At 40.8% G+C, this 27,269-nt stretch overlaps 1 protein-coding gene and 1 non-coding gene across 4 annotated transcripts in view; both read right to left on the reverse strand.

The window, feature by feature from the left end:
• The window catches only part of Prp40 (pre-mRNA processing factor 40), an 82,996-nt gene that overhangs the window by 23,968 nt on the left and 31,759 nt on the right, over nt 1-27,269 (reverse strand). For all 3 annotated transcript variants that reach the window (XM_080283364.1, XM_080283363.1, XM_080283365.1), the window contains exons 8-14: nt 23,839-23,933; nt 21,768-21,905; nt 18,936-19,058; nt 18,595-18,708; nt 17,015-17,129; nt 13,410-13,632; nt 7,731-7,869 (exon numbers count right to left, since the gene is read on the reverse strand). In XM_080283364.1, the coding sequence (XP_080139490.1) occupies nt 7,731-7,869; nt 13,410-13,632; nt 17,015-17,129; nt 18,595-18,708; nt 18,936-19,058; nt 21,768-21,905; nt 23,839-23,933 (947 nt within the window). The remainder of the gene's footprint in view (nt 1-7,730; nt 7,870-13,409; nt 13,633-17,014; nt 17,130-18,594; nt 18,709-18,935; nt 19,059-21,767; nt 21,906-23,838; nt 23,934-27,269) is intronic.
• Nucleotides 11,978-12,096, reverse strand: LOC145413918 (5S ribosomal RNA). Its single transcript, XR_013899795.1, has one exon. It is a non-coding gene; the product is annotated as a 5S ribosomal RNA (ribosomal RNA).

Raw genomic sequence — 27,269 nt, forward strand, 5'->3', positions numbered from 1 at the left:
TGAGAGGAGGGAGGAAGAGATCAGTAGGTCGGAAGTAGTGGAAGCGATGAAGAAGATTAAGCTGGGAAAGGCCCCAGGAATTGATGGAGTGTGTGGTGAAATGCTTAGGTATGGGGGTGAGATTGTTATGGAGTGGATATGGAAGTTGTGTAGATTGGCTTGGGAAGAGGGAAGGGTTCCAGAGGACTGGAAATCAGGTATAATTGTTCCTCTGTACAAAGGAAAAGGGGAGAGAGAAGTATGTGGTAACCATAGGGGTATTTGCCTTCTTAGTGTGACTGGTAAAATATATGGTAGAATACTCATTGATAGGGTTAGGCATATGACAGAGGAGCTAGTTGGAGAAGAACAAGGGGGATTTAGGAAGGGAAAAGGGTGTGTAGATCAGATATTTGTTCTAAGATGTTTAGCGGAGAAGTATCTAGAGAAGGGAAGGAAAGTGTATGCTGCCTTCATGGACTTGGAGAACGCTTATGACAGAATAGATAGGCAAGGTATGTGGAAGGTATTGAGAATATATGGAGTGGAGGGGAAATTGTTGAGTGCTGTGAAGAGTATGTATGAAGGAGCTAGGGCTACGGTGCGAGTGGATGGTGAGCTGAGTGAGTTCTTTGATCTCAATGTGGGATTGAAACAGGGGTGTGTGATGTCTCCATGGCTGTTTAATATATATATGGATGGGGTTGTAAAGGAGGTGCAAGGTAGGGCAGTGGATGTGGGGGTGGCCCTAATGAATGAGGGTGAGATTTGGAAGCTTCCGGTGTTGCTGTTTGCTGATGATACAGTATTGTTGAGTGAAGATGAATGGGAGTTGCAAGGTTTGGTGAATGAATTTGGGACAGTGTGTAGGAGGAGGAAGCTGAAAGTTAATGTAAACAAAAGTAAAGTTATGGTGTTTGAGAGGAATGAAGTCACAGAGTGTGCAGTGAGATTGGATGGTGAGGATATGGAGAATGTGAGTGCATTCAAGTACTTGGGTAGTGTGATGAGTAAGGATGGAACTTTGGGGGATGAAGTACGTGAAAGGGTACAGCAGGGAAGAAAGGTTGTTGGTACACTGAAAGCAGTGATGAGAAAGAGGGAGGTGAGTATGGAAGTTAAGAAGTCACTGCATGACGGTATTGTGATCCCTACCCTGACGTATGGAAGCGAGGCGTGGACCTTGCAAGAGGGGAACAAGTCAAGAGTGAGAGCAGTGGAAATGAGTTACTTGAGAGGAGCATGTGGAGTGACGTGGAGGGACAGGTTGACGAATGAAGAAGTGAAGGAACATTGTGGGGTAGATGTGGATGTGGTTGAAAAGATTAGGAGAAATACACTGAGGTGGTTTGGACATGTGGAGAGAATGGAGAATGAAAGACTGACTAAGAGGGTGTATGTAGGTGAGGTGGAGGGAGGGAGAGGGAGAGGTAGACCGAGGATGAGGTGGAGGGATGGAGTTGAGAGGTATATGAGGGAGGGGGGGGTGAGTTGGGGGGAGGGGAGTCAAATGGTGGGTGACAGAGTGACTTGGAGGCGTTTTGTCTGCGGCCACCCTTTGCGGGATTAGGGCGTCGGGCTATAGATAGATAGATAGAATAGATTTAAATCACTTTAAACTGCTGAAAAAATCATGATTTAAATCAAAATGGATTTTTTTTTTTAAGAGTAAAAAAGGAGACAGAGAATGTGATCGATGTGTATTGTACAGATGCATCAAGTCTGCTTGTCCTGTACTCTTCTTGTACTGATCCTGTATCAAGTCAGGCACCAGTGAACCACTGCCTTCAATTACAAGTCAAATACAGTCAGACCCCTACTTACAAAGGATCGATTCACGAAAAATCCACAGATCCGAAAAAAATTGTGTGTGGGGGGGAGGGGTCAGTCATAGCAAGGAAGGATGGAGTCAGGTGAAGACACTGACAAGGAAGTGAGGTGATAATGGGCCTGTGCACTGAGTGGTCCTGCCATCTGGTGGGAGTCTGTGAACTTAGCCCAGAAAAATGTTTTGCGGGTTTCAAAGATAAATTTTTCGATGCGCTTTCATGTAGTTTCCTCAAATCACAAAATTTTTCAAATGCCTTTGACAATCATGTTATTGGTGTGTAAGTGGAATCAGAAGAAAAAAAAAAATAAATTCGTAAAACAGGAATCATCATCTCCATGGAATTACCTTCTACATAAAATTTACTATTCAATAAACATCCTATATAATTGGTGTAAGACTATAACATGGTAAACATATGGAGAAATGCTTTCATGCACAAATTTTGCCATTTTTTAAAAATCTGCTGCCGGAGCAATGTACGGCATGTTTTCCTGGTTGCTCTCCACTCAACTCCTCTTCTACATGGCGTCTCCCACACCTTATGATGTTTGGCATCCATCTTTGATGGAAACCTGGCCCATCCTTTCATGTTTCATGAATGGGTGCTGGCCTGTGTTGAAATTTGAATTTGGTTTGCAGTCAGCCACAGCGCAAACAAAGTTCGTCATTTTGCTAACTGTTCTTATTGTCAAAGTCACGGAACCAGGTCATCCCATCACCGACGCACCTAGCCAGTCTCGTGTTTGTTTACAATCGTACGTGTGGAAGAGCCGAGTACCGAGTGGAAATGTCGCATGGAGAATTTATCCATATCTTTCATCATTGTTTTTTTAAGAAATAGAAATCCTATTACCCTTCTTCGAATTATTTACAGTCTTTATACATGCATGAAGACAATATCCCTCTTTAATACATCCTTACAAATCACCTGATAGATAGGAGTAGAACATACATCTGAATACTATTTTTTACCCAACCGATCTTCTTTATAAGGCCATGAATATTGTAGAACCCTGAGTTCTGTTGGTGAACATCTGATGTTCATCATAACAACACTCACTTTTAGCTGGCTTTGGGCAGAATAACAACAAATATTGGTAGCTGTAACCCTCACACCCACAACAGCTGCATCTGGGTGAAGTTCACAGACTCCCACCAGATGTCAGGACCACTCAGTGCACTGGCCCATTGCAGTTCAGGGAAGGGTAGGGGATAAGTGGAGACAATAATGGGCTTTAATCTGGATAGAGAGAGAGAGAGAGTAGAAGAATGAGAGATGGACTTACGAAGAAAACGACTTACAAAAGACCTTTAAGAACCAATTATTTTCCTAAGTTGGGGACTGCCTGTATTCAAAAGTTATTCACAGGAAAGGAAGCTCTTTTGTTGATAATAACAATAAATACAATTATGTTCATTTCTGACACAGGAGTTCAACTCTTTTTTGAATACACAGTAACGTGATTCAATCTAATGATTATGATCCAAATTTGACAAAATATAACAGACAAGCTGGCAACTTTCATCAGAGTCTGACACACAGTGATGCAGCAGCATGAGTAACCTCCTAACCTTCCTCACACCAAGGAGTGCTAACCTGTGGTGCATATGCTTACTCCCACTTCAACATTCACATTATTATTCTGTGAGTTTGTAAGTTTGCTTATCTGAACTTCGATATAATAATGGAAGCACCCCATTGGACTGGGCAATATTGGGCTGTCTGGATGTTGCTACTCCTGACCCTACCTAGGGTGGGAATGGAGATCCAGATGATGATGATGATGATGTTGATGACATATAATCATGCCTAATGGACGCACTGCAGCAAGTGGGAGGAAAAAAGATCCAGTATGGTACAATTTTGATTGAATATCCAAACTGATACCAAAATATGGTTTCACTTAACACTGGCAAAGGTTTTGTACCATACAAGAAAATGTCTACATAAAAGTGAATTCATTCATTCATCATCCAATTCCATGTTGCCCCATGAGAAGCGTAGCAGCCTGGGACTAGGCAAGTTGGTCCTGACATTTAAGATGAGAGCGACCAGCGTCACTCAACCCTGAGTGGCATTACGTGAGCAATAAATCCCAACCATCCCTTGGATATAAACCTTCACTGGCTCAATCTGATTGGAGCACTGTAATTACCCACTAAACCACCAGGTGCCAAAATTTGGTTATATGGTTACCACCCAGCTTAGTAAATGGTTTCCTGGTGTACAGGAAACCATTTGGCTTGTCATTCAGTGTAGAGTCACCCACAGCCAGAAGGAAGAGGAAAGAATGAAGAAAAGAAAGACAGAAGAGGGAGTGTAAAGTCACCCATGGGCAGAAGGATGAGAAAAAAATGAAGGAAAGAAAGACAGAAGAGGATGGAAGGAAAGAAGGATGGAGGAGAGGAAAGGGCAAACACCCGAGAGCAGCACTACATCTAGTGAGTGGATGGTGAGCGCCCCCACCTACCACATAGAAAAGATCGATTTAAAAAATATAAATCCGATTTAAATAAAAAAAATTGATTTTTAAAAAATAATAAGCGATTTTTTCCAACCTTGCCGATGACTCTCCTACCTTTCTCTTTTCTTATACTGCTGTATTATTCACCTCTCATCATAAGAAATTTGAGAAGGAGGATATTAATTAACAATGACTGACAAGTTTATTTTTGGATCACTCAGAGAACATACTAGACATGGTACTAAACCCTAGCTGTGGCTGGAAGAAGTTCAGGGAGCTGTTGCCTCTCCTGACATTAAAAGGGCTCTTTCTCCATGCTCAGGATCGTTGTATCCGGCAGGCATTAGGAGAATAATGCTGTATGGTAGCAAGACCTGGGCAGTAAAGGAAGAGGATACTGGCAAGCTCAAACATACAGAAATGACAATGATTAGGTGGATATGCAGTGCATCCTTCAATGCAAGGCCTGAGTGGGGTTAGGTTTACAATGGAAGAGATACGAGGAAGGACGGGACTGGAGAATATGGGTGCTGTGATAAGGAGAGGTATATTGAGATAGTTTGAGCATGTGGAGAGGATGGATTATGACAACTGGGCACAGAAAGTGAGAAGTGTGAACACTGGAGATAGGGTTGTGACAGGCAGACCAAAAAGACTTCAACTGAGGTCACAGAGTGTGACCTCAGGGATAAGGGATTGAACAGGGAGGCTGCCAGAGATCAAGCAGCATGGAGAGCCTCCATTACGGTGACCAAGGCCGACACATGCTGCGCATGTTGGAGTCTTTATAAACTAAGCTGTCAGGGAGTGAGACTGAAAGTCAAGAAGCTGAGGATCAAAGAAATGGCAGATGAACACAGGGCCACACTAGAGGAGGAGTTAGAATCAGTGAATTAAAATGACATGGATCTGGATAGCTTGTGGAATGTATATGGGGACTGCTTAGTTAGGAATGCTAAAATGGTGCATGGTGTGGCAAGAGTAACAACAAAGAAGAAAAGTACGACTTGGTGGGATGAAGAGGTTAAGAGAGCAGTGGAGAAAAAGAGGAAGAAGTGGCTAGAGTGGATACAGGACAAGGGTTCAGTTGAAATAAGAAATGAATATACTGAGATCAAGAAGCACATAAAAGGACTAATGAAGAAGGAAAAAGAGAATGGTGGAGGAAATGAGGAAGATGTGGCTAGAGTGCATACAGGACAGGGATTCAGTTGAAATAAGAAATGAATATATTTAAGATCAAGAATCACATAAAGAGACTAGTGAAGAGGAAAAAGATGAAGGTAAATAATGATCTTGGAAGAAAAATAAATGCAAATTACCCTGGTAATAGGAAGTTATTCTGGAAAGAGGTACGAAAATGTATAAGCGACAGTGGAAAGAAACATGAAAGAGTGAAGGATGTACCTGGTAGATTATTAACCCATGGGGATAAAGTAAGGACCAGATGGAAAGAATATTTTGAAAGTCTGATGAATGGGAATGGAGAAAGCAATGCAACTGTTAACATGATTGAATTTGGGGGGGGTGCAGAGAAGGAATGCAGTGCCAGGAAACTTGACACTCTCACAGGTGAAGAATGCTGTGAAGCAGCTGAAAAATGGAAAAGCAGCTGGAGTTGATGAGGTGTATAATGAGATGATTAAGTGTAATGGATAGAGCAGAATGAAGTACTTGTTGGAGATATGTAAGAAGGTATGGATGAGTGAAACTGTGGCAGTGAAGTAGAAAAAGGCAGTGATTGCACCCCTGTACAAATATAAAGGTGAGCAAAGTGAGTGCAAGAATTATCGTGGCATAAGTCTATTGAGTTGTAGGGAAGAATTGCTACAGAGAAGGTAAGAAAGAGATCAGAAGTCCTAGTGAGTGATGAACAGGATGACTTTAGAAGTGGCAGAGGATGTCTGGATCAAATATTTGCAATAAGATAGATAGTGGAGCAGGCATGGGAGAAGGACCATAAGGTTTATGGAATTTATGGATCTGGAAAAAGCATATGACAAGGTAGACAGATATAGATTGTGGAAGGTTTTGCACATGTAGAGGTGTATGATATGTAAGACTACTGGGCCTTGGGAGAAGGCTGTCAAGCCTATGCCCAAAGTCGGACACAAATTGGGGGGGGCGGGGGGGGGGGCTGCAGGTGCTGTGAACAGTTTTTATGAAAGTAGTGAGGCATGTATCAGGGTAAATGGGCATCTAAGTGATTGGTTCACGATCAATGTGGGCGTGCGACAAGGCTGTGTGATGTCCCCATGGCTGTTCAATATACATATGCATGGGGTGATATGGAATATCTCAAATTCGATGCATGCTGATGATGCAATGCTACCTGCAAATATCGGGCAAGAAATTAGTAAACTAGTGCACAGTTCTGCAGATGTCTGTGAACATTGTGCCTTGACAGTAAATGCAGAAAAGAGTAAAGTGATGGTTACTGAGAGAGAAGGTGACTCCCATTGTTACCTGACAGTGAATGGAGGTAGACTGGAATTGGTGTGAGTATTCAAAACCTGGGTACAGTGATAGAAAAGAGAGGAAAATGTGCAAAGAAGTGGAAAGTAGAGTGATACATGGAAGGAAAGTAGCTGGTGCTATGAAGGCCTTGATAAGAAACAGAGGCTTGAGTGCTGCTGCTGCATGAGGCATACATGATGGAGTGTTAGTGCCAACTTTAACATACAGATGTGAGACTGGTGTAGCATGAAAATGAACTGTCAAGAATAACAGCAGGGGACTAGAGGAATGTATGTAGAGTACAGAGAGTGGATAGGATACACAATAAAGTGATTCGTGAAAGATGCGGAATGAGGAAGTCTGTGGACACCAGAATTGAAGAGAGAGTACTGAAATGGTTTGGTCATGTGGAGAGAATGGATGACAATAGAGTGGTGAAAAAGGTATATCTATGCAAATCTGAAAGAGTGCAGAGACGAGATAGGCCAAGAAGAAGGTGGAGGGATATGGTGGATGAGTGTGTGAGGAAGAGAGGTATGGAAGTTGGTGAGGCTAAGGGACTGCCAAGAGACTGAGCTGGCTGGATGAATTTTGTGCGGAGAAACGCATAACCAGGGATTTGGGACCCCTTTTTAACGTGACAGCGTTCAGACTGACTCTATCAGCTAGGTATGAGTGAAGCTATAGAACGTGGTTAAATTTTGGGGGGCCTATCTGATGGATCCAGGATTCTGTGGGATTGAATGATGAGTGAATGGAAATGTGGCCCACTGAATAGGGCAAACTTAGGCTGTCTGGATGTTACTATTCCTCACCCTGCCCTAGGGTGGGAAAGTAGGTCCAGATGATGATGATGATGATGATAAAATATCTTAAAACTTGCAAGCTATTTTAGATCTCTCACAACTTGAGTTTCAACATTCATAGTACTGTAACAAAGTTGCTGGGCAGAAAAGAAAAATAAATAAAAAGTAAAAACAAACCATAAATTACCATACCTGAACTTCAAATGACTTCTCTTTCAATATTTCCTTAATGATTTTCTTCTCATCATGGAATCTGGACTTCAGGTCTGCCACATAAAATTTGAAGAGGTCAAGAGGTGTTGACCCTGGCTGCCCTAACATGGCTGTGAATCTGCAAAGATAATAATATTCAAAGACACATACTGTATTATAGAACCCATGCAAATTACACAAGTCACTGTTATACAGCACCATTCAGGGACACAACCTAGAAATCAGTTTGGCTGTATACTGTACCACTGATGACCAATTTGACTCTCTTATTTTATCTATAACTTGTAGCAATCAAGAAAGGATCAGTGCTTTGTGAATGTCTAAGAGTAGTTAGGTTTGACAGGTGATGAAGACTACAGTGATGGTGGACAAGAAAAAAAATGTCGCACAGTGTGATAAGCTGGTGAATGGAAATGAATGGAAAGACTTATAGTTAATGTAAAATTTTAAGTAGCTTAGTAGAGATAAGTATGGTACAGTCAATTTGCCTCTAATGCATGTTTGCACGACATGACTTACAGGAACAAGGCATGCTGTTGGTTACCACAAACCAAAGGCAGATAACTGAAAATGTCTGTCCTAAATTCCCAAAATACTGTATACCATTTTCTACCACTACATGACGAGGGGCGTAGTGAAGGGGGGGGGTGGAGGAGGCGGCCATTCCCCCCTTGAGGGTCTTGAAATCGTATGTTAAAAAAATATAAATAAATATTTACAATAAATAAATAAATCACTTGAGAGAGCGAGAGAGAGAAAGAGAGAGAAAATCATGGTGTGTCAACATCATGCAGACATAATTTTGGATCAGTTCTCAGAGAGAAAAGCAAGAAGACTGAATCCCCTATTATGAACACAGAGTACTGTCATGGAATGCAAAAATGCTAAGAGCATATATGAGGTGCTACCCAAAAGTTCCAGTAATTTGAACAGAGGGAGTCAACCGTTTGCAGTTTTGCCTTTTGCCACTAGGAGGAGTCAGCAGCATCCCTTATGCATCAGTGTGGCCCTGGCCGTGTCTGTGAGTGGACGTGTTATTGAGCTATAATCATTATTGTAACGTGGTGTGTAGGTGGTTTGGCGATTTTGTAATGGCAGACCAATGGCGCCGCAATGTCAAGTCGATATTGATCATTTTTTTCAATATCTAAGGGATTGTTCACAAGGAAGTCATTCCACCCAGTCAATCTGTCAGTGGAAAGTTTTACCGTGAAGTTTTGCAGAGTCTGAGGAAGAACATCTGCTGCAAAAGTCCAGAGCAGTGGAAGAACAAGGACTGGGTCCTGCATCATGACAACGCCCCCGCCCACACATCAACTGTTGTCCGGCAGTTCCTGGCTTCCACTAACATGGCAGTCATTCCCCACCCACCCTATTCACCTGACCTTGCCCCCTGCGACTTTTTACTGTTTCCCAAGCTGAAATTACAATGGCAAGGGTGTTGATTTGACTCGATTGAGGAGATCCAGACAGAATCGCAGGAGGTGCTCAAGGCCATCACGCCTGAAGCTTTCCAGGGACGCATGGACTCATGGAAAAAACACTGGGACCACTGTATACATGCCCAAGGGGACCACTTCGAAGGTGACAGTGAGAACTAGGAGGTAAGGTAACTTATTTTCCTACAATTTTCAAATTACTGGAACTTTTGGGTCGCACCTTGTATATGTATCTAGAATTGGTATTGTTTTTCTTATTTTAGTTGATAAAGCAGTTATTGAGAACCTGAATGAATGAAACTACATTTATTTGTCTGAGTTCGATAGTACCTTATGTTTTTGTTAATCACTGTTTCCTTCTAATTTAACCCTTATACTCCATGTCGCCATGATCATAATGTCCCTGGCAGACTCTGTGACACCACGATCGTGGATGCCTTCAAATAATCCCGCTCATGTGAGAATGGGAAGTTTGTTTTGGTTGAGGTTAGAAGTCACACGTCGAGGCTTATAATTGGCCCATTGTTTCCCATTCTGTCTGTCCTAGCTTTTATTACAAAGTCAAACAGTGAGCAGTAGGTCTGCCATCTTGCTTGTGAGTGAGTGGAAATCGGGTACATGCTATATATTATCCTTTTTAGCAGATTTATAAGTGAAATAGCTAATATAAGTATACATCCATTGGTAGTTAAGTAATTCAGGCATAAGTTGTGATATATGACATTACATGACAGTGCTGTTTTGCGTTATTATTGACGGAAATAAGTGAACGTGGACCTGCTATGTCTGCCTCAAGTGAAACAAGGGATTTTGCCCAGAATACCACCCCAGCTACCACAAGAGGCCCAGGGAATAACCTGTACGTCTTCTAGGAATATCTATACACCTGTATGACTGAATAACAGTAAGTTTCATGTCTGTACACATATTACACGGGTTGTAAATTCTTTACGTTTTTGGCCAGCAATATCGCCTTTCTTATTTTATTTTTTATGTCTGCCTGTGTTCATTATTCCTTCTTTCTGATTTTATCATGGCAAAGAGAGGCATCTAAGCTTTCAAATGATATACCGTAACCCCATATTTTGTCTAAAATTCTGAGTGCATAAAATATCATACAAAATAGACAGTTTGAAATTTCCTGCACATTTTAATGCAAAAAATCCTATGCTGCCGCGAAATTTAAGTCCGGAGTATAAAGGTTAATTAATCTGTTCAAAGTATGAAAACGATCAGCTTGAATGAGTGCTAGAGCTTTTATTGCCTGTGATCAAAGTAGAAATCAGGTAAGTACAAATAAATATATATATATACACAGTATACTGTATATAGATATTTATTTATTTATTTATTTGTACTTACCCGATTTCTACTCCTCTCCTCCATCCTTCTTTCCATCCATCCTCTTCTGTCTTTCTTTCCTTCATTCTTTCCTCTTTCTTCTGCCTGCGGGTGACTTTACACTCTCTCTTGTGTCTTTCTTTCTTTCTTTCATTCTTTCCTCTTCCTTCTGCCTGTGGATGACTCTACACTGAGTGACAAGCCAAATAGTTTCCTGTACACCAGGAAACCATTTACTACGCTGAGTGGTAACCATATAATCAAATTTTGGTTCCTGGTGGTTTAGTGGGTAATAAAGGTGCTCCAGTTGGATTGACCCAGTGAAGGTTTATATCCAAGGGATGGTTGGGGTTAACTGATCACATAATGCCACTCAGGAATGAGTGAGGCTGGTCACTCTCATCTTAAATGCCAGGACCAACTTTCCTAGCCCCGGGCTCCTACGCTCCTCATGGGCCAACGTAAGATTAGATGATGGATGGATGGATGGATATATATATACACCGTATATATACACTCAATCCTCGTAAATCGCGGCAATTTGGGTTTGGACCACTGCCGTGATTTACGAATTCCGTGACTTATGAATAATAACTCTTATGTGAAAAATTAATTTGGGTCTGGACTTTGGCCAACCCGCCCCCACAGCACTCTACCTACGCCTATCTAGGCATCATCAAACACAAACATACAAATTTAGGAATATTCAGTGCATGTTAAGGGATCTCACCTTAATCCTATGACAAAATTGCTTAAGCGAATGGAGTGGGGTGGTGTTGGGAAGAACTTAGAACCTCTCAGCACTTGTTCTTCCCAAACTCTTTCGCCAGCTTTGAAAACGTCTCTCCCCTCTCAACACGACGAATGAGCTCCAAATGTTGACTGTACAATAACTGCAGCAGCTTCCTGATGCCATGCTGCTTAAAGCGCTTCATCGGGGGGTCGGGAGGGGCCATGGCAGGTAGGAGGCGGGGGGAAGTTGCACAAAAAAGGCAGGTAACTCTTGTACTCCACGGCGATGGTCTGTAGTGTGCGGATGGCGGGACAAGAACAACAACAACAACAACATGGCGGCATTAGTATGCACATATGCCAACAGGGAGGCACGGTGATTGGTTGTTGGGTCGCAATTTTCAGTTTGAATGCTGTGGTTTACGATTCTCCTCAGAAAAGGCCCACCTGGATGCCTAGGTCTGCGATTTTCGTGACTGAACAGTGATTTAAGGTTGCCGGCAGTCTGACGGCAACCTAGCCGTGATTTACGAATCCGTGATTTACAAGGATTGAGTGTATATACACATATATATATATATATATATATATATATTTTTCATTCATTCATTGCCAGACGCCATGTATCCCAAACGGGGTGGCCAAGGGCTAAGAGTTAATTGTTTTATAGGGAGGGGCACTAATCCTCCACCAACCCCACTTGACATGTAGGGATGCCAACAGCATCTGGTGTTCCCAGGCGGTCACCCATCCAAGTACTAACCAGACCCAACGTTGCTTAACTTCGCTGATCGGACGGGAAGCGGTATACTCAACGTGGTATGGCCGTTATATACACACGCATATATACAGTAAAAGCTCGATCAACCGACATCCGATGCATCAGCACATCTGTATAACCAGAACGCAAATTCCATCCAGCATGGTAGGTGGTGGCGACCATCATCCACTCACTTGATGTAGTGCTGCCTACTTCTTCCTTAGCCTTTATCATTCTTTTTCTGTGCCTCCCCTCCTCTCTTCCTATTTCTCGCATCTTTCCTGTCACTTCTTATTGTTTTTCTTTCCTTTACAGGTGGCTTTACATTGAGTGACAAGCCAAATGGTTTCCTGTAAGCCAAGAAACCATTTACAAAGCTGGGTGGTAACCATATAACCTAACCATACGTGCTCCCTACGTGTGAACAAGTGGGTTGGTGGAGGGTTAGTGCCCCTCCCCTTAAAACAAAAAACTCAAAGTCAAATGGCCACCCCTTAAGGGATTATGGTGTCTGGCAATAGATAGATAGATAGATAGATGGGGTCGAAAATATTCCGGATACCAGTTGTTACCGATTCAAATCGCCCTTCTTCCGACCATGTTCCTTCCACTTCTCCTTCTCCACTGTCTGAATCCTCATCCCAAGATCCTGATGATCCCGCTATAATCATTGATTAGTTCCATACAGTACAGGATAAAGTAGTGTATGCAGCCAGGTTTTCAAAATTATTTTGGCCTATAACATATGCTAAATTTTTCTTTAAATAATTTTTGGCAATGTTTGCTGCATTGTGTTCAGTCTCAAGTTTGGCCCTATTTCATTTGTTTGACCTCCCAGAACTTCTTGGTGAGAGTGTGATATGACAGGTCAGAAAAGTCTTCTCAGTTTAATGCTAGTACTGTCTTACCACCCCTCCTCTATTCTGTTCCTTTTGCTGCCAAATGATATATCTCCCATTCCACTTACATAAACCTTTTCATAGTTAAACAAAAGAACAGAGAGTAAAGTAATGTAGTCACTACTTCATACCATAAATTAAATAGGGAAATGAGTACACAGTTCCATATTTAATTAAACCTCAGTTATTTTAATGGTAAATTTATTATTCCTAATTCTGTTTGGCAGTAAGCTCACTCCTTGAATATTCTCTCAGGAAAAGTATAAACTGGAAATCTATTGTATTAGCACACTGTGAAGTAGGGACACATTATCAATTTAAAGCAAATCTTTTTCTACAGTGAGACCTCGTTTTAACGGACCAATTTATATTGGACTTCAGATATACTGGTACACTGAATGTATTAAATTTTATGATTTACCGCATCACAAAAACTACACAGAATTAAACATCACAAAAACTACACAGAAATAAACCTATACTGTACCTGATATCAGCTGAGATCATTGGGTACAGCTCCACCCAAAGTGACATGGATGTAAGCTTGCCCTGCTCATGTAATTCATCAAGCAGGGCTACATAGTTGTCCCTGCACTTGCGCTGCTGCCTCTTGATTCGCTTTTTCTGTCGCTCTCGGTCCTCTTCCTCCTCCTCCTCAAGCTGCTTAATGTGCTCAGCAAACACAATCAGGGCATCCTCTTTGTCCATGCCTGGAGACAGAGTTTGGAATGTTTATCAACATTTCATTTGTGCCCCCCCCCTCCTTGTTTCCTATTTCTTCTACCCTTCCTGTCATTTTATAATACTCTTCTTTCCACTTCAGGTGGCTCTACATTGAGTGACAAGCTTAACAAATCCTGCAACCCAGGACATCATTTACAATGCTTGATGGTAGCCTTATAACCAAATTGCACAGTGATGATCCTACTATGGCACCCCCTGTTAACTGAAGGAGAGAGACAAATGTGGTGTCCATCCAGGAACCAACCCTCCATACTTTTCCCTACACCCTGTTGTGGCAAGGCACTGTCTGCTGTATGGGAACATTGGTTCACTGCACAAGATGGATCTACAGGGGTGGTAGCTTGCCTGCGGTTGACCAGTTTGTTTGGCCAAACAGACCAGGGGCTGGATTCACTAACGGTTGTAATTTGAGGCACCTGAGCAAGATATGGCACCTCAGATTACGCGCTCCTGTGGTACAGTATCTCTCACCAGAGTCTGGTATTAACTAATTTTTTTTACTGCGCCTTACCCCGGTCGTAAGTTGTACGTGCCTTAAATCGGCCGTCATCAGCTGGTTTCTGCTCAGCCAATGACAGAGAATCTTACAAGTGAGGCACTGTCATGATCATTCAATCACGGGGTGAACCCTCATATCAGCTGCTTATCTCCCTAATGTAAACACAAGTGCAGAGGGGAGAACACACACAACACACAGTCTTCAACCCAACAGAAGGAAGTAACATCACAAACTCACTCGACATATTTTCTTTTAGCAAAATATATAATGGAAATAAAAACTCCAACAGAACCAAAGAATAGACGTCCTAACTTTTCAAGTGACGAACTCTTAGTTTTAATTAATGAAGTCTCCAATAGAAAAACAATTATTTTTTCCACACTAGTCACAAACATTACAAAGAAAGCAAAGATGCTAGGATGGGAAAGTATTACCTATAGGGTGAATAGTGTTAGCAGAGTGAAAAGGGAGAGCAGTGAAGTGAGGAAGAAATTTCATGATTTTAGATCTCAAGTTAAGGGGAAGGCAGCCAAGGCATTGAGGGAGGCAAAGAAAACTTTAAGTATGTAAAAAAATGCATATTTCTGTTGTTAGTTACATAGTGCCTGTGAAGATGTATGCTGTTTGTTCTAACTTACTATATCAAACAAACCTAACTCATTCATGAGGCTTTACAGAGGTAGGGTTTGATTATAACATTTTGGTTAGCTTGATCATACAAGTCTAAAACTAGGAAGTCATTTCCTTTTCGGGGAGGGGAGGGAGGTGGGGTTGTGGTTTTGGCATTGATGACTAAGAATCGTTTGGTATTGTAAGCAATTACCGTAGAAAAATTTTGTATATGCCAAAGGTTAAAGTTGATCCCATCAGTCAGTAATAATTTCACTTTGGTCTTATGTTGAGCATTCATATTGTTAAAGAAGTCATTCCTTTTGATTTTCCTTGTTACCTTATCCAGTATACTGATGCAAGAAATGGTTTGTATTGCATAAGCCTTGTTTAGGTACTGTTTGTTAGGTTTATTTAACACCTTAATTTCAGTGCCATGTCTGAAATAAAATTATAGTCTTCATATAACTTTAATCACCTTAGTATATCAAACTGTCATTGTTTGGCACATCCATTATCAACCCATGAACTGCCAGAAGTCTGATTTCATGTCGTGGAAACATATAAAACCGTTGCAAATGCTCATCAGGCACATGAGAGGGTCTAATGGGTCTCTGAACCTTCACTCTCAACTTAAATGTCAGCGAGCTAAATACACAGCCACAAGATCCATCTCTGTACTGTAAACATCAGCAGCTGACTGCTCAAGCAGCCTCAGGCTTTCCTGGTGGCATATTTATTATGACACATTCATATTACCTTGCAAAGAAATACTGGTAAGTAATGCCACAGTTCCTAGCTGCAGTAAAAATGAATATGGCACGTCTTTTAATTTTCTGTCTGTTCAATTCTTCTTTTACAATGTTCAATAGGAGGGAAAAGGGCCAAAGGCAATCAATAGGCCAAGAGGTCACATACTTGATAAACACACTGACTCTGGGCTGTGATGTAAGTTAAGGTATGTCCTCCAAGCGCTTAACTTGAGGCGCCAGATCTTGGCGCAAGATGGCCGTGCCCATGAATGACTGATTCTGCCTCAGCACTGTATCTTTAGGCACTGTTAGGAGATCCGGGGCCTTAAGTGTTTAGTGAATTCAGCCCCAGGGTAACTCAACAACAGCAACAACTGCCTCATAATGCAAGGCTTTCTGTAAATGCTATTTTTTCACAAAAGTTTTATTCCAGGGCCAAAAAACGTCCAGTCAGATGTGGGAAACTCCATTTCCAACAGGACAACCTAAATCAAGTGAAAAAAAAATATCCAGTAAAACTTTTCATATTCCTTTATGATAAATTGAAGACTCTGACACATCACACTCTTAAGGACTAGGAAATTTTATGGTTGGGGTTTATTGCTCACATAATGCCACTCAGGGATGAGTGAGGGCTGTCACTCTCAACTTAAATGTCAAGACCAACTTGCCAAGCCCTGGGCTCCTACACTTCTCATGGGACAATGCAGGATTGGATGATGGATGGGCAGATGGATATGGAACTGATTTCTTCCTCTCACCACAAATACTGCATTACTGTAATTTCCTTTCACTAGAACAGACTACCTCCCACTTCCAACATTATGATCTCATTATCTAACTTCTCGAGTATTATACTCCAGTAAAATATGCACCTCCTCTTGTACAACATCCAACTATCCATCATCCAATCCTTAACTACTCCATCAGGAGGGTAGGCTACGTAATACAGACAATAAAGGAAAGACTGATCAGTCACAATTTGCATTATTTTGACAGATTTTCAAGCTGCACTGAAAATGAGATTCACAAAGTTTGTAGTCTTCCAGTAGCAAAATCTAAGCTATCTCAAACTAAGTCCAAAGTGTGAACATTCCATAGCTATGCACACTTGAACTCTAATGGGTGCTATGTATCATGGCTGAGAAAAGCTTCATCTCTTATCAGTCTGTCATGGAGTTTTTGTCCCTCTGAAACATGCTGGAAAAGTGTGTTCATGCATGTTTTGCTATACCCTCTTATTGGTTTGCTACTTTTGATCTTTGCACCAGTTACTTTTTATTATTCACTTAAATACAAGAAATTCTGTTAGAATCAAATAAAACTGACTGATGGCTGTCACATGAAATAATAAAAAGAATGTATTACACTGAAAGGGTTAGTGGAGGCCCCTCTATTCTGAATGCAAGAATCAAAAGGAAGCCACAAACAATTTCCTAAAAATCTCTGGAGCGAAGGGGAGTAAAATGATAGTAAAGTTGGACTCACTTAGAAGATCTGTGTCCTCTGCAAAGGTGGGGTTGTCAATAAGCATCTGCTGCGCCTCTGACCAAGTTGTCTTGAATGTTATATTGGTCATACTGTCTAGGATCTCACTCAGAACCTGAAACATGCTTAAAGTTAACCATTATTTCTTACGGATCTTATATTTTCCAAGGACTGAATACAGCACACAACAGAAACAGCTGTAATACTTCTGAGTTTCATTATGGACTTGGAAGCTGTTACTGTTTTCTGCAATGACTTTATAAAGTGTTTACACACTCATGTTTAACTTTTTACAGGATAATAACATTTGTAACTAATGGCATTATTTAAATTAATGATACCTTTACATGGCATCTTGGTCAAGGATGACTGGTCTGTCTATCTATTGCCAGACACCTTATCCCACAAGGGGTGGCCACAAACAAATTGCCTCCATGTCGTCCTGTCCCCTGCCATTTCATTGCCCTGCTCCCAGCTCACACTCCCCTCTCTCATACACCTCTCCACTCCATCCCTCCATCTCATCCTTCGCCTCTCCCTCCTCCTCCTCTCCTCCACCTCACTCACATACACTCTCCTCATCAGTCTCTCGCTCTCACTCCTCTCCACATGGCCAAACCATTTCAATGTGTTTCTCCTAACGCTTCCTATCACATCCACATCCACACCACAATGCTCCTTCACTTCCTCATTTGTCAGTCTGTCTCTGCAGGTGACTCCACATGCTCCTCTCAAATAATTCATTTCCACTGCTCTCACTCTTGACTTGTGTCCCTCCAACAAGGTCCAAGCTTCACTTTCATACATTAGAGTTGGGTGTTTGGGGGGGTAGCTAAAAGATGCATAATTAAAACTGGCAGAATGCAAGTGAAGACAGTGAAAGTGAACACAAAATGTTTTACAAGTAATGAGATGTTGAATGTACTGTATAGGACAAAAGTAAAGCAAGTGGTTGGAGACTGGCAAGAAGAAAGGCAAGAAAGGCAGAAAGCATCAGCTGTGTAGTGTGTGTGAGGCACTGAACACATACAAAATATGGCAACACATAAGGAGTACGTAGTGAAATGTTGAAATATGGGGGAGATGATGGAATGGATGTGAAAAAGTGCAAAGTGGTCTGGGAGAATGGTTGACTGTCAGAGGAGTGGGAATCATGTACTGTATAATAATTCTTTTGTACAAGGGGAAAGAGAAAAGGGTGTGTGGCAATCAGGGGTATATCTTAGGGACAACTGTTTTCTCAGCAATGGGGCAAGATATTTTGTGGGATAATTGTTGACAGAGTAAGGAAGAGAACTTAGGAAATGGCAGAAGAAAAGGAGGGTCTTAGGAAGAGGAGGGGATGTATAAACCAGATATTTCAATTTCCATAACACATTAGAATATCAAAATAATGGAAGATTTTTTTTTTTTCCCCTAAAAAGACATCAACCACCTTACAAATTTCACATATAGTACAGGGGCTTGGTCATGAAACAGCCGAAGATTTTCTACAAGCAGCAAGCTTAACCTAATGTCAAAACCAGCTCATTACTTCTCAATGCTTCACTACCCTAAGACTTAAGATGTTAACACTTTACCTTCATGTTCCTCTTTCTCATGGCTTTATTCTCCTCTTTTTCCTTCTTGGTTAAGCTGAACACTACATCTTCATATACCTCTCGCCGCTCAGACTCAGGTACAGACTTCCACAGCTATTTATAGGGAAAAGTAAAAGGTATGGTAAAAATGTGACTAAATATTAGCTAATAATACAAAAGATAAATACCAGAAATTATAATAATCACCAGACAATTTCCAATTAACTACATCTGCCCTAATAAACTAAGGATCTGCCAGACCTTGCTAACAAGGATGGCCATCTTACTAAAGAGAATGCTGGTAAAATCAAGTTGCCATGAAATTATTAGCAAAGAGTTACCTCAAGGTGGTGAAACATCTCGTGGCAACGGTAGTACTTGACTGAGGAGCTCATGCGTTCATTGAGTAGAAGGAACTGCTCAAGGTCCTCCTTTGCCTTCTTTGCTCTCAGTCGCTGCTCTTCCTGTTAAATAATGAAATTGTTACCATCATCATCATCATTAGCCTTAATAAAATGTGGGGTTAATGCTGATCCAGTCATAAAGTCAGTAAAATAAACTGTATAGTTAAGTGCCACACAGACCAAGAACTATGCTCTCTTATCAACAAGTGCAATGTACGGTGAGTACATTAAATAAAATGTTCCAAGACTCACTTTGGCATTTGCCTAATCTGACTTCTTACTGATAATTTTATTCCGATGGGGGAAATTTAAGCTCTCTAAAGCTGAGTTCCAAATGTTTCTTATCCCATATACTATCTGACACATTATTACAAGTGAGTGCTGCAACGTTTACACTACGTTCAGCTAAGAAATGAGCAGTCCGACACGACATGGCCGGCCATGATGGTTTTCAGAGGCTAATAACTTTTCTACTATGTGAGACAGAGAAGAGATTCTTTCAGCAGGTGGTAGATATATTCAATAAATTTTGTTTTTAGCGATATATTTACTCATGAGACTAAAGAAACCCCTTGGAAACCCAGCTTTCCAAAGGAATGTACCGAGGGCTTAAACTGACATGCTCCACTATGAAATCGATTTACAGCACTATGAAAGTGACAAGTGCGAGGTATGGGTTGTTTCTCACTTTCATATGTTGACTGCACACAGACACAGACACACAGACACACACACGCGTGTGTGTGTGTGTGTGTGTGTGTGTGTGTGTGTGTGTGTGTGAGAGAGAGAGAGAGAGAGAGAGAGAGAGAGAACATGAGAATGTAAATATTTTACGTCAACTGTTCGTCTGTCATTGTTCAACTACCACAACAGAAATGTTGAAAGTTTATACCAAGATGAGATTATGACGATGGGTGTATGTACTGTACATGTACAAATGCTCGCTCACTCATCACGTGCTCACAAAGCGCACTTTACTGGTTTTAGCAGACATCATATCACTGTGCCCTTATGTATGCAAAAAAGGACAAATACGTTACTTATATAACAAGTGTGGTGCGTACACCCATGAAATGACCGATATTCATATTATCAGCTACTTAATTTTTTCAAATGCTGGGGGAAAAAAAAAAAAAAAAATGACCAGTAAAATAAAGGTAATAGATACCCAATTTTGGTTTGAAATGTGGAATATTCAAGGATGGATGTCAATTTAACACTAAAAATATAACAATGGTAGACAGAATGGCATATAGTGCTGGCAACCAGAGGCACACAAGGTTATTTGGCATGCAAAGAGAAGCGGGATACTGATTCCCCCCCCCCCCTTGTTCTGCTGACAGAAAAATGGTTAACAGTTCAACCCAATACACAGTTATGTGTATAAAGAAATGAATACCATAGTGAAAGCTGAAATACACCATTAGTGGTACATGTACCAAAGGTTGGGAAACCCTGCTCCTGAAGGTTAATAAATGTTTGAAAACAAGTGTAGTGCTCATCACTCCACCTACAACTGCATTCTTTCATGATGATGCATTTTGTGTTCAATGATATTTACAGAACTTTGCAGAGAGTTTATGACACATAGTACACTGGAAGGGTTGAATGGAAGAATAGGACAGAAGTGTATTGGTGTTGTGATGATGATGGGTAGATCAAGATGGTCTGAGCATGTGGAGAGGATGGGGGATGACAAATGGGTGCAGAAAGTGAGAAGTGTGAACATTTAGGGCAGGGCTTCAAGAGACAGACCAAAAGACCTGGGACAAGGTCATAGAGTGTGACCTCAGGGATAAGGGACTGAATAGGGAGAATGCCAGTGACTAAGTACCATGGAGGGCAACCATTAGTTGACCAAGGCCAGCATGCATGCATGTTGGAGCCTTTATAAAGGAAATGAAATGAAAACAGTACGTCAAAACTTTTTGTACTTTTCTCAGCATTACCTGTAGTTGCTTAAACACTTACCAACGAATATATGAATTATTTTTATTTATTTATTTATTTTTTAATGTGTCCGACTCTGGGCATAGGCTTCACCGCCTGCTCATGAGGCCCAGCAGTCCTCCTACATACCATACACCTCTTCATGTCACCACTTCGGTGCTACCACCCACCATCCACATTGAATACATGCTAAGGCTGTCTCATACAGGACTGGGGTATTGGTATTTGTGGAGGTATTTTTATGACATGTTGGAGAGCCTTCTGGTAGATCAGTAAAGTCTGATTTTATGAAATTCAAATCCTTAAACTGTTCCCTGCATCAGCAGGAATTTGAACCCATAAGTACAAGCACAATATGCCATTAGCTACTATAAATATACACAGCAGTATGGTATATTGGCTCAATGTAACCATACAAAAATAACCAAGATGGTAAGACCAACCGCTCTTTTCTATTCAAAAAGTTTACCGAGAAAATGTAAAACATCATGAAGTACTTCATGGATCTTTTTGGGCAGGGATATTAAACCTTACTGGATCAACAGTGTTAGCATCCATACAGTACCATGCACCTAATTTTGGTCCAGTTCCATCATGAAAGACTAACTCCACAGGAACTGCATCAGGTACTCTGGTCCAAAACAACACTCTCACTTATTACTCTTTATGGATATTGTATCCACAGTATCCTACCTTATACCTCACATACTTTCCTCCTATCTCTAATGTCGACTTAAGTTTCGCATCATGGATTATCACTCTGATGTAATACAGTCCTCAATCCCTCCCACTCACTCCACCTCCTATCTCTCTCCCTACCTTCTCTTCCTTGGCGCGCTGAACTTTGTATGCATTAAATGCCTGTTTCTTCTCATTCAGCTTATTGAAAGCCTCATACCGTGCATCATTGTGAATCATCCGAACGGCACGATCCCATGTGGCATCACTAGGAACACCCTGAGATAAACAAGAAGAGAGCATTAATAAACTGATTATGGCACAATATTAAAGGTTTGGCATAAAGAACTAGAAGGCTACTTTCTAAGAACTCCACCACGGTGGGTGGCCACTGGCTTCCCTGTTGTTACACGTACTGTATTTTTAACTCAGGCAAACACTCCTTTTCCTGGTCCATTACTCATATGTAAACTGCTTAACTATAGTCCCTCATGCACCTTGGGGTCCTTTTATTCCAGTATTAATGGTGACTTAACTATCAAATACTTCAGAATCTAATGTGTAACTTAATTCTGTTTAATGTATGAGGTTTGTCCAAAATGAAACCGAACTTTTTAAATAGCACACCAACAAGCCAGCACGGCACGATCACGACATGAGCGCTGCTTAGCAGTAACACTGAGCTTTAATGTAACACTAGCTTCATCACGCCACGTCACTTACCGGTAGTCATCAAGGTATATGCGCTTGAGTGAAAAGTGTGTTTAGTGCACTTGGCAAATTTTCTCTTAATTCTTCCACAATCTGAAATCGGCACCCTTTCGTGGTGGGGAGAGAAACCTATACTTTACACAGGGAAAATCATCCAATATATTACCATTATGCTGGGAATCGAACCAGAGACTCTCAGGTGACAGCCACGACCAGGTAAAAGTTATCTCACATTGTCACAATCTTGTAACCAATGTCCCTTTGCCCCCACTTTGGGCCTCAAGAGGCTGAGATAACCCCCTGGCACTCTGGCAAGTAGATGTTTTAATCTATTTCAACGTCGACTTCAACTTGACGGGGTGGGGGATGACAGTTGCCTCCTGCTTTGTCAAAGAGTCACTGATAAGGTATGACATGTGAGCAGATGCACTGCCATGTTGCAGTATCCAGGTTTTGCCTGTCCATGCCTCAGGCCTCTTTCTTCACACTGCCTCCCTAAAATGCTTCAGGAATTCAAAAGTCAAACTCTTTACTATCTGATCATGAGGAACAAACTCATGATGAGTGATGGCCTTCCAGTAAAAAAAGATGATCAATATCACCTTCACATCTGAGCGACTCTGACATGCTTTTTTGGGGTCACAGTGACAATGTTCCAACCCATCACCACGACTGCCATTTTGTTTTGACACCGTAGCTGTACACCCGCATTTCATCACCTGTTATGACATTTTTGAGAAAGTTTTCATCAGCATTCGAACAATCAAACAGCTCCTGACTGACAGTGATACAGTTCTCCTTTTTCCTCATCAGTCAGCAGACATGGCACAAATTTTTCAGCAACACAATACATGTTCAGTTTTTTGGTTAAAATCATGTGGCATGAACATTCACAGATGCCTACTTCTTTGAAAACTTCATGGACAGTCTGGTGACAATTTTCATGGACAATAACAAGCACTTCCTCAATGTGATCCTCGTTTGTTTATGTGGAAGGCCATCCAGATTTGGGATCATCTTTGAGGATGTTCTTCCAGATCTGAACTGCTGCAACCACTGTGAAATTGTGTATGGCTCAAACAATCCTCCCCATATGCCTGTTGCAACATCTAAAATGTCTCCTTAAAAGTTTTTCCCAGTTTGAAACAAAGCTTCCTGCACACACATTGCTCTTCAAGATCTTTCATTGTTCAACTTGCAACAAATCACCAAGTGCATTAAACACACATTCACTCAGGTGCATGTACCTAGATGACTAAGTGACATGGCGAGATATGGCTTGTGTTAGACTATAACTCAAAGTCACCTCCACAGAGCACTCCCTTCGTGATCATACTACGCCAGTTAATTGGTGCACTATTCCAAAAGTTCTGCTTCTTTCTGGACAACCTTATATATATCAATACTACAGCATAACAGTCTGTGTTTTACTACCTCCATTCCATCACACCACACGTTGTACCTTCTGCATGTTCTTCCAAGTGAAATCTTCCAAACTCACCTTGTCTCGAAGAAACTCCTTAAATGCTTCCAGTGCCTCCTTCTTGTCCTTGAATACCAGTTGCTTGGGTTCAGTGGCCTCCTTCACTGCCTCTGCTGCTAACAAAAATCACAATCATGTATATGCTGTCTACGGTACTTGAAACTATGATTAACCCAAAATACAAGATTTTAATGGTCACACACGGAAACCTTAAAATAACTAACTAAATAAATAAACAATTCTATAATTCGAGATTCAGCATACTGGGTACAAATATAGTACTGTATTTCTAACTGTGGCTAATTCTTTGAATTCAACAAGTCTGTCTCAACTGGCATAAATACAGTTCTGTTGTACAAGTATAAAGAAATTACCTGACAAGCGTTATACACATTACAGTGCAGTCATTAAATATCTGAAAAAGAAAAAAAAATAGTTGCAACCTTCAAAAACTTAAAATAATGCAGCATCTGTCTACTATACTTTTAAGTTTGGAAGATTTCATAACTTTAAATTCCACTAAAATAATACAGTACTATATTAGCTATGTACTACTGCTATGCTCTTGGACACCTAGAATGCATAGGACATAGGACTGATGCGATCAGAATGACTGCAGTAATACTACTTCCTTTCTTTAAAATAAAATTTTAATTATAAAACTGCTCAGATTTTTGTAAAACTACTATACAGCACGAGTGGTTAATATTAACCCTTACAGACTGTCTAACACTTTGATATCATACTGTATTTCATACTGGGTACAAATGTATTAAGTTAATCGACCAAGGAATTAATAATCAACCTAAAAAGATTAAGGATTTATCTTCTTTAAGCCTTCCAGACCAAATAACACTTAGATAATTTATTCTGAATTATGTACACTACTATCACATATTAACCTGCCTACTTCAGTAGGTTTTTCCAGTGAAAAATAAATTGGTCTAGACTTAGCCAGGGTAAAATAAGTAAGTCATCTGAGGTTTATGGGCTAAGGAATGACCATTTGGACTCAAAGGATTAAGCAGGATCATGCAAGTTAGATAAAGCAAGTAATATACCATATTCAGTGTACGGAACACACATGTAAAATGCAAACATGCACAGTATGCAAAAGACAATGATTCAGTCATAACTTGTGAACACTTCAGGCAGCCTGATCTACCTACCTCAGAAAGTACTGGTGTAGAGAAAAACTGACTGTTTATCTCCCAAACTGTACTGTACATAAACATAACAGTGTATCTTTTAAATACAGCTTCCTGAACATTATCAATAATTCAGTATTTCTGAACCCCTGCCTCCAACACCTCAACAGAAATGACAATGTCCAGTTACTGGACTGGCTGTTACTATTAACAACCAGAAGAATGGATATGCTCAGCCATCAGATATAACCAACCATCATGTATAAAAAGTTTACATTTTAATACAGGTAATAATAATAAGCTGCATCATTAATTATGGACAGTACTGAACAGAGCTAGTAGTTCCCTGCCATGCAATGAAGTACATTTGTGTGTGTGTGTGTGTGTGTGTGTGTATCCAACTCTGGGCATAGGCTTCACAGCCTGCTATCAAGGCCCAGCAGTCCTCCTACATACCATACACCTCTACATGTCACCACTTCGGTGCTAACACCCACCGTCCATATTGAATACATGCTCAGGCTGTCTCATACAGGATTGGTGTATTGGTATTAGCGGAGGTATTATTACAACATGTCGGCAGGTCTTCTGGTAGATTAGTAAAGCCTGATTTAATGAAATTCAAATCCTTAAACTGTTCCCTGCCCCAGCCGGGATTTGAACCTGGGTCCGTTAGGACTGCAGGCCACCTCTCTACCGGTTGAGCCACCGGTACTGAATTTACTCTGATTTAGGAAAACTACCTCACACTTGAAGCTCCTCTTACACAATAAACTGATGCTTAAAATCAGCAAAGAACAGTAAAGTCTTAATGGGCAGTACTACTGATATAATGAAATCACTGTGCTAATAAAGGTGAAGATCCCATGTCTAACAGACAAGTACCGGTACTGATAAAAAGGCCAGAAACAGGCCCCTCATGTTTGCAGACAATTCTATGGTAATCAATACTCCCATCGGACAAAGTTATGGGAAACTATCGAACCTGTTCACTTCAAAAAGAATACTATACAAGTACACTAAAGTACCATATACAGTACCATACTAAGAATGAGGAAAAATATCAAACCTGTCTATTTGAAGAATATGTGAAACAACAGTCTCTCAGTACTGAAAATGATATATCAACCTGATCACTTCAAGGCAGTAAGGACCACTAAACACAGTGTGCTATATTGAGAATATAACAAACAATATTTACTGCACCATATTAGTCAGTAATCATTTAAATTATAAACCTGGTCTTGCTCTCATTATATTACTGCCCTACAGTTTTCATTTGTTAAAAACTATTTACTTTTTTAAACGAGAAGGGGAGGGAGGTGACAAAGAGAGACAGAAAATAAATTCTTAACCCCTTCAATGTGATAACATATTTTATATATTACAGTTGCTGCCACCCATCAATTTCATTCAGCTTAGCAGAAACATCAGGTAGTAATGGGGATTGAAACAAACTCCAGCAAACCCCTTCAATACACAGGTCTTCCCAAGCAGAGTTGCAGAATGAACAAGTGCATAATACTTCAACATAGTGAGGGGGTCAAGGAATTCATTGCGTGAGGTTAATCTCTGCCGCTTAGACTCAATTCTCATCCACGACTTTCATGTACTGTATACCTCAAACCATGACACTAGTAGGAATCAGGGCTATGGAGTCGGAGTTGGACGCAATTATGGTGATGCTGGAGTCCGAGTTGGAGTCGGTAAAAAAGTCCCTACCCTGATTCAGGCTCCGACCACCAGTAAAGAAATTTTAAACATGATGTAGATGTAATGTTGAGCTATTACCTTTCAAATGACAGCTCCTTCAGTTTAATTTTTTGTTGCTGCTGCAGTTCTTTTTTTCTTTATTTTATTTTCCACATTTATTTAGTTGTTTCTTGTTCTCCTGTCCTTCATTTATGTTGAACATAACATAGGCGCTGCCATCTGTCGACAGAGCGACAAGAACAGAACGTAAAGACACCATGATTAGCAGATTTCCCACTGAGTTAACATGTCTGGATAATTTTCTGTTTCTAGAATCTAGAGGTAAGTTTCTTTAATACGATATTACTAGGAACGAAATGGTTGAAGTATAAAGTGACATGGAAGCATGTGCAAGTGTCTGTAAGCTGCAAGGTAGGAATTTCGAGCTCGTGCAAGTCAGTGCAGACTCATCATTGCAAATTTATTATAAAGTCTATGGGTTCAGAGTCATAGTTGGAGATGAGAGTTTTGGGTACCGACTCCAAAGCCCTGGTAGGAGCAGTACATAATGAGCAACATTAACATCACAACACTGATACATACATTCTA

Source organism: Coenobita brevimanus, chromosome 97 (assembly GCF_032717465.1).
Source record: "Coenobita brevimanus isolate Jiangsu-jjx chromosome 97, ASM3271746v2, whole genome shotgun sequence".
Taxonomy (NCBI): domain Eukaryota; kingdom Metazoa; phylum Arthropoda; class Malacostraca; order Decapoda; family Coenobitidae; genus Coenobita; species Coenobita brevimanus.